The 13,783-nt window shown below is 42.4% G+C and overlaps 1 protein-coding gene across 1 annotated transcript; it reads right to left on the bottom strand.

The window, feature by feature from the left end:
* Positions 1-3,748: 3,748 nt before the first annotated feature.
* Positions 3,749-13,634, bottom strand: FKBP14 (FKBP prolyl isomerase 14). The gene is made up of 4 exons (XM_075419080.1): positions 13,407-13,634; positions 11,429-11,580; positions 8,088-8,215; positions 3,749-6,310 (listed from the first exon to the last, which is right to left on the bottom strand). The coding sequence occupies exons 1-4, from the start codon at positions 13,607-13,609 to the stop codon at positions 6,152-6,154; spliced, it is 642 nt and encodes a 213-aa protein (XP_075275195.1). The 5' UTR covers positions 13,610-13,634; the 3' UTR covers positions 3,749-6,151.
* Between the last annotated feature and the right edge of the window lie 149 nt (positions 13,635-13,783).

The following is a 13,783-nucleotide window of genomic DNA, read 5'->3' as shown; positions in this document are numbered from 1 at the left end:
TACGTGATTTATCAGCCATCTGGTGCAGTGCAAGTAGCCCTCCTTCAGGGGAGGTACAGCCTTCTGCTTAGTTACCACAGCAACAGGTTTCCCGAGTGTGCTCAAAAAGTTCTGCATTGTGTCAGCAACCCTTTTTCTCCTCCCATACGCATCGTACACTGGGGGCTGTGAGCACTGACTTGTCCTTCCTAGGCTACGTACGTTTTAACTACAGCATTTTCCCTTATTTTGCTTTTCAGGAGACTTAAAACTTGGGCAGTCTTTTTTTTTTTTTTTTTTTTTATAAATGTTACTTTAAAGAGTCCAGACTCTCAAAAAACCCTCAGTGATTAAGTCATTTTCCTTATACACAGAAGTGGTAGAGAGCTGCAGGTGGGAAGAGACCTCTGGTAACAGAAATACTTTAAAATAAAAGGAAAGTAAAACAAAGAAGTCCTTTTGGTTGTAGCACTGCCAAAAGGATGGGAAAACTATATTTAAAAAAAAATCCACAACTGAGTATCTCTTTCTCATAAAAGAGCCCTCATTTACACAAATGACCTTGTCCATTATATACAACTGAAAAATAGTAGTTAACAAGACATGGGAAAAATAACAAAGCTCAAACTGCATTGTATGTTTCATGCTGGTTTCACGTTATTCTGTATGTACATATTTTGACAAAGAAGTGTCAACAGTAAATTACCCAGGACGTTTTAGACTTCCTTGTATCGGCTGTGAGTATCAGCCAAGAAAAACTGGATGGTACGGAGAGCTGTTCCCCTGCCTTTCCATTTTCTGTCCTATTCCCTCGCAGTCGAAGAGCCCCAGGTGTGTTCTCCAAGCCTGCCCTTCGATTCACCCCTGAGCAGCGGTGTGACGGTGTGCTGCTGCCAACCCACATGTGCCCGAGCTGCCCTCCGGCAGCTGGTTGCTCACAAAGCGAGTGGTGAAGGTTCAAAGCCAGCAGAGACCAGGCAGAGCTTAAGTGGTGTCCTGGAGCCCACCTCGCCAGCTTGCCTCCAGACAGCCTCTCCACTGCGTGAACGGCTGGTTGTGGCTGCAAAGGGGTGCCACGGTGAGCTGGATTCGGCCCAGATGAGCAATGACCAGATCTGGTACCCAACGAATGGGAGCATTGGCCATTTCTGCTCTGTGTGTGCTCCTACCACACTTTGTGCTCATTTGTCAGCTGCAAGATGAGCGCTACGTGTCTGGGAGCTGTTTCAGACAGTGTTGCAGAGGCAGAGCGTCGAATTATTTCAGCGTGCAAGTCTACATGGCAGTGTCCATGTGACCATGTTAAACCCAGATTTTAACCCAACTAATAACAATGGCAATAGCAATGAGGAAACAACAGCACATAACAGCTGAAATATTGGATGCAAATGTAAATTCTTACCTTCTTTTAAAAGGAAGGAATATCACCAGTCTTACCTCTCTAAGTATTGTGGTCAGCGTTGCTAACAGTAAAATCCAGCAGGTCATAATTTTCTTGTTAGCTACAGCCCTATAGATTCCATACCCAGACATGGACATAGGGTCACCAAAACCATTTTGCATTGTACTTATGGAATGAAAACCAATTCTCTAAAGACTTATCCCAGTGGATTAGAGAGACCAGAGGTAATCCGCGCTGTTTACCCCCAGAGAGAGAGCAGGCCAAGCACGCAAGAGAAACAGGTACTACCCAGTTCACGATGCAGGGAAAGAGGCAGCTGAGGAAACACCAGCTGCTTTGAAGAAATTTCACTGGCAATAAAATGTAAGAGGACTGGATTGATTTAATGCTTCCAGTCTGACTCCCAGATGAGGAATCAATTATGTGTGTCATTTAATCCTCTTAAGCAGGTCATGACACAAACTAGAAATTAGAAACATTGTATCCAATATGAAGAGCAGCTCTTAATGGTAGTTAGCATCAGCCTCAGATTTTTTTAGAGGAAAACATAACTGGGATTTGGGGAGCTCTGAAGAGTTGGCTCTGCTAGATTTCCAGAGTCAGACCCTAATATTTTAAAAGTGGGTTTGTTCATTGTTTACCTAATGGTATAGATACACAGCTTCCTACTGAGCTTTTCAATTACATTTCTTGTGTGAAACTGTTGACATAATCAAGGACAAGCATGAAAACAGAAGCAGGATAGCTGAAGAAAGATCCTTATTTTGTCAGAGTTGTTTTTCATATGTACCAGGAAAAAACTAGGGCACAGAATATAAGCATTACAGTTAACTTTCAAGAGAGACTTAAATTATCCAGGATTATAGAAACAGAAGCAGGTTTTGTTTATTTCCTGTTACCAAAAACAATTCAGCATTGAAGATATATGAAGGGTTTTGGGGTGGTGGGTTTTGGTTTTTTGTGGGGTGTTGTTTTTTTTTTTTCTGGCAAGAGCTCTATAATGAGGCTGATGTATTTTTAAGCAGCAGTCAGAGGGAACATACCTATTCTGAATATTCTTTAACGGACCTTAGAAGTGTGAATTTAAACTCTGTCAAAAATCCATACACAAACTGGCTGAGGCAGTCATTTCTAATCAAAGTCAGATCAGGAATCAACCTTATAATTTGCAGTACCTGCATCAGTGGCTGCCAATGTTCTTTCTGCCAAGTAAGCAGATGCCAAAGGATCTAGGAAACAAAGTTTTTTGTATTTCTCGCATTGCTCTGCATAATTCCACTCTCTTTCACCACATTTCCCCTAGCTTTGCTCCTCTCCACAGAATGCCCCAAAGCAATGAGGTCTTCCTGTCCTGCTGATACTTGTCTGTCATCTGAAACACTGCAATTTTATGACTGTCACATACAGTATTCACCAAAACACCTCTATACAGGGGATGTTGCTGGCAGCACTAGGACACAATGTACTGAAAAGCAAAGATTTAAGACCCAATAAAGAGATTCCTTCATTTTCATCACTGTTTACCTTGTCAGTTGATCTCAAATAAGAAAGCTTTAAAAAACATTTCAGACTATAACCATCATTCCTGAAGCTTTGCCAAAAGCTTTTTTGTGTCATTGCATTGCGCATCAAGAATTTTCAAATAAAGCGAGCTCTGAAGGCTGCTTCTGTACCTACAGAAGGCAGCAACTCCCACTGTAATTGCTATGTAGTGGCTGTGAATGACAGGCTACAGTTCTGAAAACCATCAGTACGTATTTTCCCATGTAACCACAAAACAACAAGATAAGCTGCAGGAGGAACGATCTGGTACGTGCTCACGACACTGTTTTGAGCCCTCTCCACTTGAGAAAGTGCTGCATTTTGCAGACAGTCAGCGAGGGTTTGTTTCTTCAGGGGCAATGCACCTTGCACTTCACACTTAAGCCAGCCAAAACGCCACTGAGTGCCGCTGAAATACTAGTATTCCTCCTCGCCTCAGGGGACAGGCAGCTGCCTGCCTCTGCTCTCCTGCAGGTCGCTCGCTGGCTCCCTCTGACACAGCAGCAGTATGCCCTGCGGATCAACGAGCAGATGCAACTGAGGTTGAGACAGGCAGTGGTATTTCTACCTAAGAAATCCCTTCATCCTCACAGAAGAACTTTAATGACAGCAATAAAGTTGAAGTGGCTTCTCAAATCTGCTGCCAATTCTGCACTTTTGAAAAATTTTTCAGTTCCATCTCAGAAATTTAATACAGCTATCAACAAAAGCACTAAGAAAACCATCCACTCATCTGGCATAAACCTACACACAACACCAAATAAAGCATCTTGGTCCCGCAGCTTTAATACCGTGCTGGCATTAAGAAATTAACCATAGTACATGTTCACTGAAAGTTGTTTTTATGAAATGCTTTAAATATTCAGGTAGAAGATAACACATATGTACATTTCACAGCATTCACTGACTCCGACCTATTTAATACAAAAGAAACACTGAATACTGAAGGAATACACTCGCACCTCATTATTTAAGCTTAACTTTTTATATATTTGGTCAGTAATCTAGGCCAAGTTTTATTTCATGATTTTACGCTTTCAGTCCCCAGCCAGAGGTTCGGAGAACATGCTAAACACTGCAATCATCTAAAACTCTGAAAGACCCAATGCAGGTCTCGGTTCTGCTCTTCCCAGCAGTGCACACACACAGTATTCCCCCTTTGGTTGGCTGGGTACCTGCCAGTTCCCACATCCTAGGCAAGGCTGCCTTAAGGGCCAACTTCATATCCTACTAGCCCGCCTAGGCTATGCTAATTGCCACGGCTCCCCACGCAGTCGAAAAAGACAGGAAACTATTCGGTAAGGCATCTGTCCCAACACAACACAAACAATATAAATGTGATGAGTTGCCTGCAAGCGCCTAGCACCCTGGCGACTGTAGGGGAACTCAAGAACGCCAGCACAGAACATGCAAGCAACTGTAGGAGAGCTAAAGTCAGGCAAGCCTAATTTTCACAAGCAATGATGAAAAAAAAATACCAACATGCAAGATTATGGCTGGTAAGCAGAGCTAAATAGATAATCATTATTCATTATTTCTTCACAACACAAGAATCAGGACAGTCAACAAGCCTAAAAACAAAGGGAAGTATTTTCCTCCACTATTCTACTGTGAAACTCACTGCCATAGAACATTCTGGAGGCAAAAGTATAAATGGGTTCAGGAAAACTAGATGGCATCATTGCGGAAAAAAACCCTAAAAGTCACTGAAAACAAAATACATGGCCACAAAATGCCAGATGCTAGGGGGGAAAAAGAAACAAAACCCAAAAAAACCCCACCACTGCATACCTTCACTTGCACTCACCCACCCAAGAGTTGCTATTGAGAGAAATCTGTAATGTCCATGTGCAGCTGCACTCTGTTTAATAAAGCAGTTTTCTAATACCTGCAACACTAGATGGCAGGGAAAGTATCTAGTTCATCTACAGCACCGAGAACCTTGAATGTAGTCTCACCTGGCAATAGCCAAGGATTAGTGCAATGCAGCAATCTCTATTTCATACAACTGGATTTGCATTGTGTTCCTACATAGCCTTGAGAAACTTTTTTCAAGTAAAGTACTGTGTTCAGAGACCCATGCTAGTTGTGCTATATACAGGCTAATTCCTTCCCTGAGATACCTTGCCCTCTCATTTAACAGCCCAAGAACAATTGCTATACATTTCTTCCTCTCCAGGAAGAGTTCAAACACACACAAAATAGAGCTGAAATCCTGATGGTCTCCACCTCTGTAAAAACACAGCACCGTAACATTTACCTTATGCCTCTATTTTTCTAAAAAAGTCACTTCATTACTTAAAATTCATATCACTTGTGTGGTAATTGTGAAAATACTGCAAAGGGACAATGATGAAAAGTTCTGCAACTCGGGCAGTAGCAAAGGCGGCAGGCCAAAGCAAATTCTTCTTCAGGCCGCTCAAGATCACCCTCAAAACTGGAGAGGAGAAAGGTATGATCTTTCTTCTGAATGCAAGATCCAAGTTTCAAAAGAAATATGTGGAGGACATCACCTCTGCACTGCAGCAAACCTTGCTCTTCTCCAAATTACATATGTTTCCTAGAATGCTGTTGACATTTAAAGTGAAAGTCTGACATTTAACTCCTACTTTGTTCATATAATTGAAAGAAAAATGCAGACAATTATTGGCACATTTGGTAACACTCTCCCTTTAGATGAGCAAAGTCAGCACAGGACAGTCATTCTTCTCATTCAGCTTTGTATCAGTTTCTCAGTTGTATGTATAAAGAGATGCTGATGCCTTCTAGCACATCTGAAAAGCTGCAGAAAAAAACCCCAAGGTCAGCACACTGCTTTTCAAGCAGTGACACACAAGAAGCAAGGTCAAGTAATTAAGCCACAGACTAGAAGTTATACATAAAGGAGTCGCTGAAAGTGATAAACACACAAATCACAGAAAGGCACTGAACTGGATTTTGATTTTCACAATGTTTGATAACTGGAAAGTTTGTTGCATTTCTGAAAAATAAGTTAATACAAAATTTAAAACACACTGATGTGCAAGTCTGCTGCATAAAAGGAGGTACATTTTCATACTTTAAAATAGTTTAAAACATTTGTACACAATGAACAGAAATTCTCTTTTATATAAACAGAGTGTTTCTTTGCCAAAAGCAGCTGTCAGCTCCAAAACACAAAATTAAGACAAGAGAACCAGACAGTCTAAGTCACTGCCATTTGTGTCAAAAAAATTATGCCACGCTTTTCTACAGCTCATCATGCTTGTATGTGAATTCTCTTGCAGATATAAACCCATCACCGTCTTCATCTTCTTTATCAAATATGTCTTCAACCAAAGCATCATGCTGCGTGTCATTTACCACTGCTCCATGCTTTTCAAATTCTTTCTTCAAGTAAATTTTCACCTATTAGACAAAAGGTGAGTGTTAATGTTTTCAGGCTTATGAAAGAGTTGATTACCACAGCGTAAGAGAAGGCCACTATGTTCAAGATGGTAGATACCTGCCTTCCTATGCCACTGCCAGATTCTACAGCCCGGTTCAGCAGTGAAAGAGTCTTTAGCAATATAAGCGACAGTAAAACTAGCAAGTCAGTTACCATACCTTTATGGTATCTGACTGAAAAATGAGCCACGAAAACCTGACACCTGATGTCTATACAGTAAAGTATGACTAGCTAGGCAGAAGTAATTAGCTACCAAGTGGTCAGAGACACAACCAGCTTTTTCACATCATAGCACCTTGACAAACCAGCAAATAGCTGCCCCAAATACATACAGCAATCTGTCCACAATCTCAGCATTTGCTGCTCTAGTGGGAATTACATTAATGAAGATTTATTTCTAGACACTGCAAAATTTTCAAGGACAAGGATTCAATGTAGCTTTTGAACAGACTAGTGGAACAGTTATTTACACTAAGCTAGTTACCGATGGTCAGCAGTATTTTGAACATCAGATTATTTTTACTGAGTTTAAGGTTTCACTATTGAGATCCCAAGTGTTCTAAATTGCAGAGCCTTCTACAAGAAGATCAATACCAACATACTCACCTGCTAAACAGGTACCACTTGTGTAACAAGAACGGCAACAGTGGACTGTTAACAGCATAAAGGGGCCGTGTTTCAGGTTTATTTTATTCATTTCACATTCTGGTATTTGTTAGGGTCACTGCTTCTGTTTCTAATAGGTAGACAGTGGACACACTGACACTGTCTTGATGCACAGTACAAAAGATTAGTCTGTCGGGTCTAGCAAACTATACCAGCCCCAAATAAAAAAGAACTCAGTGGTTTATCCTAACGTCTCAGATATCTTTTGCACATCAGAAAAGCAGAATTCTGAAAATAAGAGGCAAACAGAAGGCAAGTAATGCTGAATACACGTCCTTCAGACAATGAATGCTGTGAAACAGGGTAGCCCTACAGCAAAAGAATTTCTAATTCCAGTTTATTAGTAAATCAGCAACTAACTCCAAAAAAGCCCTGAAGTCTGGTTTTATTTCTAAGGCATTTTACTTCATCCGAATCTCCCATAAGTGTGGGGCACACATCTGTCACACGCCTATGCCTCAGCTTACCAACACCACTTTTGAACCCCTTGTCCAGCAGTTCTGCTGGGATCCAAGGCTCAGTGTGGTGCAGCACAGATGTGCATCCTTGGCTTAGTTTTACTGAAAAAAACTATTGTTAAGGTATGAGAAAGTGTATGTGAGCTGAAGCCATGCAAGAAAGGCAAAGCACAGACAGGAGTTTAATTGTTGAGCCACGAATAGTAGTTCAAGAGCACTCAGCAGGAAAGATACTAACACGAAAAGGTGTAAAACTCCAAAGGCAAAAAAAAAAACGCAGAGAACTGGAAAGCAGCAACATTCTCCACATGACTAATGACCACCTAGCCAGCAATGACTTTTTGGGTGTCTTAACGGTAAGCGTATCGGTTCAGCAGCTATGCTAACAACTCATTAGTCCTAGTTACCTATACTGTGCATCACCCAATAAATAATTGCCTTAAGCTCCTTAAATAGGATATCTTCTGCTTGCAGATTTGGTCTGTGCACAGTAGTAGCTAAAAATCTAACTTGTGTTTAGATACTTCCATAACAGGATCAAGTTAAGTCTATCCACTCTCCTTTCCACTACCTCATCCTGTTAGGTTGCTCACAAGAAGGGTAACCCACTCACCTCTTGCTTGGACAGTTTCCAGTCATCATTAAGATCCATCTCTTGGAATGACTCATGAGACCTTGGTCCATTCCTAATTTCTAGAAGGTCAATGTTGAAAATCAGTGTGCTCTCAGGTGGAATTTTTCCTGCCCAGAATAGTAAACATGGAGAAAAGTTAAAAACAACTATTTATTCAGTGCCATATAAAAGCCATATGCATCAGAGCAATGTTCCAGTAATCATACTACTTTCAAAGCGTTCTGCAACTTGAACAAGGATAAGTATCTGTAACAGTGATAACTATTTCAGAGTGTAGTCTGGACCCTGAGCAGCCCTTACAGCACAAAGGCAACTTCAGATGCGACTAGTTTGTGCTGATATGAGCTCATATTCAGCAACCATCACCACAGGCTCGTGAGACAATGTTCCTGAACCTTCTTTTCATGACCAGAGCCAGACAGAGCACGAGTGGAACACAGCAAAGGAGATCGTACAGCCAGCCAGGTGGCCGCTACCACAACACACAGCCAAGACTGAGGGACAGGGTAGCAAGAAGGTGGAGTCCAGTCCTCCTGATGCACATAACTCCAGTCTCCAAATTCCTCTCCACTGCCAACCAACACCTTGTACCTGCTATTCTGCCACTGGAAAAACTTCTTGTTGCAGAGAAAGACAGAAGGGCAGCAGTGTTGTCAGTATCCCATAGCTGTCTCTGGACTGCTGCACAAAGAACTGAGCTACTTCTAAACAGGCAGCTGAAACTAAGTACATGAACCCACCCAAAAGACATGTGTTGGCATCATGCCATTTTTTATGCAGGTGAACAGATTGATAGTTTCCTAATAGTGCCAAAGACCACTCCCCTTTATGCCACCATCCCTCAAGGATTTCAGTTTATCTGGCATTGGCTTTTACAGTGATGTGATATGCCTTCATGCTGATGGATTCAGCTACTGTCAAAGACCTTTTAGCACACCACTTTGCTCCTTACACGTAGCAAGGCTGAATAGGACTGAACATATTTCTATATTGGATGGCAGACACGAAAAAAAATATTCCTGTGCCTCAAGAAGATAGGGAAAAAACTAATCCACCCCTACTATTTTGGAACTATGGTATTACATGCACCCTGAGCTGCAGCAATGAATAGGCTTGTAGATTTCTGGGATGAATAACTGTGCAGAAACTCCTGGAAATACAGGGCACAGTGGCCTGCTCAGAGTTTGGAACATGGGTAATTTTTCTGAGTGTTACAGGAAGAGGCATCTGACTCATCTTTCAAGTCAGGCAGCAAGCAAGGTGGGAGGCTAGTGAAATTATGTGCATTCAGAGGAAAGCATGAAGTAAGTGGAGTAATTCTGTCTTCAAGGGCATCACTTGAAAACAGCAACACAATTATGTTCAAATACTTCAAAGTTTTCCTAAATCAAGTAATTTCTTAGAGCAGTTAGCAGTGTTAACTTGTTCATGTTAACTTGTTCATAGTGTTTTGCACTAAACACAAACGTGAAGCTTGCAGGCCTTTGAAGAACAAATGCAGTGCTTTACATACTAACCAAGGCAATTAGGCCCCTGACAACTACAGGAGCACTGCAGGATTTGATACTTTTTTGTGGAAAAATTTACAGTTGTGCCCTGCAGACAGTCAACTAACTGACCACCACAAGTGTCCTATTCTCTGCTAAAAATATGATTACTTCTAATATCATCTCTTAAACCCCAAACCAAAGCTTGTAGAAAAACATATTTTAAAAGAATACTTTCAAGACAGGAGGGTATTGAATATGATGTATGTATGGAGTACTACTTAGCATGGAATAATACATACTGCTTAGCCTGTGTTCAGCCCTACTTGCCAGAAGATACAGACATGCAAACACTCTTCATTCCTAAAACAGTCTCAGATTAATGGGTGAGGACAGTAGTGATGGATACAGATACACAGCAGATCAGAGGAACCTTGAACAGGGGAACAGTTATCAAAGGTAAGAGGATGTACATCCTTGTGAATCCACAAGCAGGGAACATTAGTCAAGATAAGTGGGCATACATCCTTAGATGCCACTAAAGTGAACTATCTCATTACAATATGAAAACCACACCTCCAGTACTGAAAACTCCCCGTCCCCAGATAACTGCCCCTTCACTTATAGTAAGCTTAAGGAGTACTGCAGGTTTAAACCAAAGCAAGAACTGACCAATCATAGTTAGGAGGGTATGGCTGCTAGGGAGAACTGACATTTTTAACGGTATAATTATGCGATGTGACTGTAACCAGGCAGCTTTGTGGAGTTACCACCTAGCTAGCACCCATCTCTGCACAGACATGAAATAACCAGGTATCTCGACTCAGTGTGTGGATTGGATTATGCACACCAGGTAAACGAACCCTGATTTCTGGAACAACAATACCAGAAGGATTACAGGTTCCAAGACACTTATCCTTTCTGCTTTGAAACCTAGCATTACTTCAGGTCATTTCTGGTAACTTTTTTTGAGCAATTATTAGAATATTTTGTCATGACAACAGTTAACTAAAGCAAACCCCATAAAGCAGAAAAAGTAACCTTCCTGCATCTTTCAAACTGTCACTCACTTAACTGCAGATCTGGCCCTCCCATTAAAACAGAAGTCTTGCAATGTTTGAAAGAAAAAACATCCAAACACTATCAGTAGTAGACAGGTTGAGAAAATACTACAAGCCACATTTATCTGTCTGTACACCACACAATACGTTTTAGTAGGCGCCAGCACAACTGCCCATGTACCTGCATACCTTACTGTGGATAACAGGTATCACTGCCCAAACTGAAAACAGCTGAAAGAGGGAGAGAATTAAGTGTCCCTATATGGGGAAACAAACGGTGACTTTTCACTGTACCAGCTAAGAACTGGTTGGGCAGCAGTACAGGGAGTTTCTCCAGGTTCTAAAAGAAACCTGCAGACGAGAACAAGGCTTGCACATGCACATTCATGAAGTATTACCATAAACACAGATGCAACAGCCAAAAAGCCAACTGTTACCTAAGCAACCACTTCCAGCTTGACTGTAAAAAGGAAAAAAAAAAAAAAGCAAAGCACTGCAGAGCACAGCACTAACAGAAACAACACTCACAGCGTACGGCACAGCAGCTACCATCAATTCCTGTTTTTTTCCTGCATTTACCACATAACCACTTAATGGTTATTTCTGGAGAAAACAAATTTGTGAGAAAGGGCACCTGTCTCCATCAATTTTGCTTATTTAATGGAATCAGCCTGGAAAGCTTGAAAATTTGCTCACCCTTTAGGACAGGAATAACAGTAAAATACAGATACTAAAAAAAATTACAGCAAGGGAAGGACTTCAGGTGTTTTACCTTTCCCTTCTTTTCCATAAGCAAGGGCTGGTGGAATAGTTAGCTTCCTCTTCTCTCCCACACACATGTCCTTCAAACCTTTGTCCCAGCCTTTGATAGCTTCCCTTATGCCAAGGGTAAACCACATAGGTTGACCATTATTATGCTTGTGACTGAAAAAGAACAGAACAAAATACTTTGTGTTTAGACAGCAAGTTCCATAAAAGGCACTCAGAGCAGATGAAAGATGCTCCCAGAATAGATATATAATTCAAAAACCCAAAACACACCACTATTTAGCACCTTGGTATTTCCTAAATGAAAGACCTAGACTTTTATTAAGTCTTTAGAAGTTATGCCTTGCATGACAAGGTTCCTTAAGATATGGAAAGAAGTAAAATAACATCTACACGGTGTGTTTATGACAAGACTGAGCAACCTGGATCCCCACCTTCACTTCCCCGATCATCTATTTCCATTTTGAAACTGATCAGACTAGAATGGCATTTCTATTTAAAAAAAAAACACCTACATTCAAGGCCATGCATATTCTTTAGTAAATCAAAAACCAGCTTCGTCATGATTGCAATACACCTTACAGCATGCTTAGAAGAATCAGCCACTTTTCTTCTAAAAAAAGCCATTAGGGAAAAAAACACAACAGATAGTCTAGAAAAATAGAAACAAATGCATGCAAAACATTCTAGTTTTAAACAGGCAGACAAGGCCCTTTTCCAGTTTAACCAGGTGGTACATCAGGACTAGTTTCACTCTACTGACAGACACAGAATTTTTAAAGCTCTATTTACTTACTACTCATGCAGGAGAGGTGCTTAAGAAGAAAACAGAGCACTTACAGAAGTTAGTCAGCAGCAAAAAACTTAGTGTCACTAGAACTCCTTTCAGAGAGGCAGGTTAACTACAAGAGAAAATTAGGGAGGTATTAGTTTAAATAGTCTGCAGGAGCACAAACATGCAAAACATTGTCTTTTTTTAATTATGTTCCACAAAAGTAGACTTCAGAGGCAGCCTACAGATATGTGAGCATTTTGCTGTCTCCCACTGTTAACACTTCGTTGATGTTTTACAGGAAAGGCAACATTAGCAAGTCGTTGCAGGCTCTTTGCAGGCGCTCTCGATTTTCTGGCTCTTCCTCCTACTTGCATTACTGTGGCTCTGGTATGTTGATTTGTCCGGTCAGGGGCAGGTGAAGAATACGCCGTTTCAGTAATGAAAAGGTGTCACTGTGCTGCCAGTACTGGGAGGATATATATAACTTTTTTTTTTTCTTTAAATAGAAGCAGACTTATCCCCTAGAAGTTTATTTTAAAAGCCAGACAGAAATTCACGCATAGCAAAAGACTTCATTAAACCCCCAAAGTCATATACCAAAACCTGTGTCTAAACTGCAGAAGGGGATGCCTAACATACCCATCTTTCCACAAATACCACACGGCTCTATGTTCTACGGACTAACCAGAAAACAAAAGCTAGGTAGGATTTATTTTATAGTCCCAATCTGGCAAAGGGAAAGGAAATAAGCTTTACTGTTGGTGCTCATCTTAGAGAGCATTATGAATCAGTGCTTCCTAAACTGTGTAAGCTTAAAAAACTTTCTGAAAACGGGTTGCGGTGGAAAAGGCCCAGCCGGCAAGTTCGTGCAGCGTTACCTAAGCGAATTTAGCTCAGTAACAAATAAAATCTGGGGCATGCTGTATACGTGCACGCACGGCTTATGTCTCCTTGCACACGGGTAAACTCCGGTTTTGGGAGAGAGCGAGGGGACAGCTGGAAAAACCAAAAGGAAAGCCGCCCGCCCTCAACAAAGCGCTCGTCGCAGGGCTGTGTCGCCGACGGACCGCGGGCCGCTGCGAGGGGCCCCGATTCAGGAAAGCACTGCCAGAAGAGAGCACCTGCACTGAAGCACATGTAAATATATATACGTGTGTATTCCCCCGCGCAAGCGCGCCCACCGAGCCGCCCGGGGCGAGCCACTTACGTGGAGTGGAACATGGAGCCGTCCCTCTCCAAGTAGCCCTCGTAGTGCACCAGCATCATGTCCCCCCACTTGGTCCTCCGGTGGCAGAGGAACGGCTTCTGCAGCACCTCCACCTTCACGTCGGCCGCCGGGATCAGCGCCGCGGCCGCGCAGCCCAGCGCCGCAACCAGCGCCGCGGCCCGCAGCGCCGCCGCTGCCGCCATCGCCGCCGCCCCCACCTCACCTCACCTCACCTCACCTCACCGCCGCCGGGCCGCCATCCCGCACCCCTCGCCTACGAGCCCAGCCGCGCGGCCTGGTACGCAGCCCCGCTCGCCCGCCCAGCAGACGTGGCACCGGCCCTCACGGCTGGCAGCCCCCGGCTTCCGACGGTCCCC

Source organism: Opisthocomus hoazin, chromosome 4, assembly GCF_030867145.1.
Source record: "Opisthocomus hoazin isolate bOpiHoa1 chromosome 4, bOpiHoa1.hap1, whole genome shotgun sequence".
In the NCBI taxonomy this organism is placed as follows: Eukaryota; Metazoa; Chordata; class Aves; order Opisthocomiformes; family Opisthocomidae; genus Opisthocomus; species Opisthocomus hoazin.
This window is presented reverse-complemented; position numbering and strand designations above follow the sequence as displayed.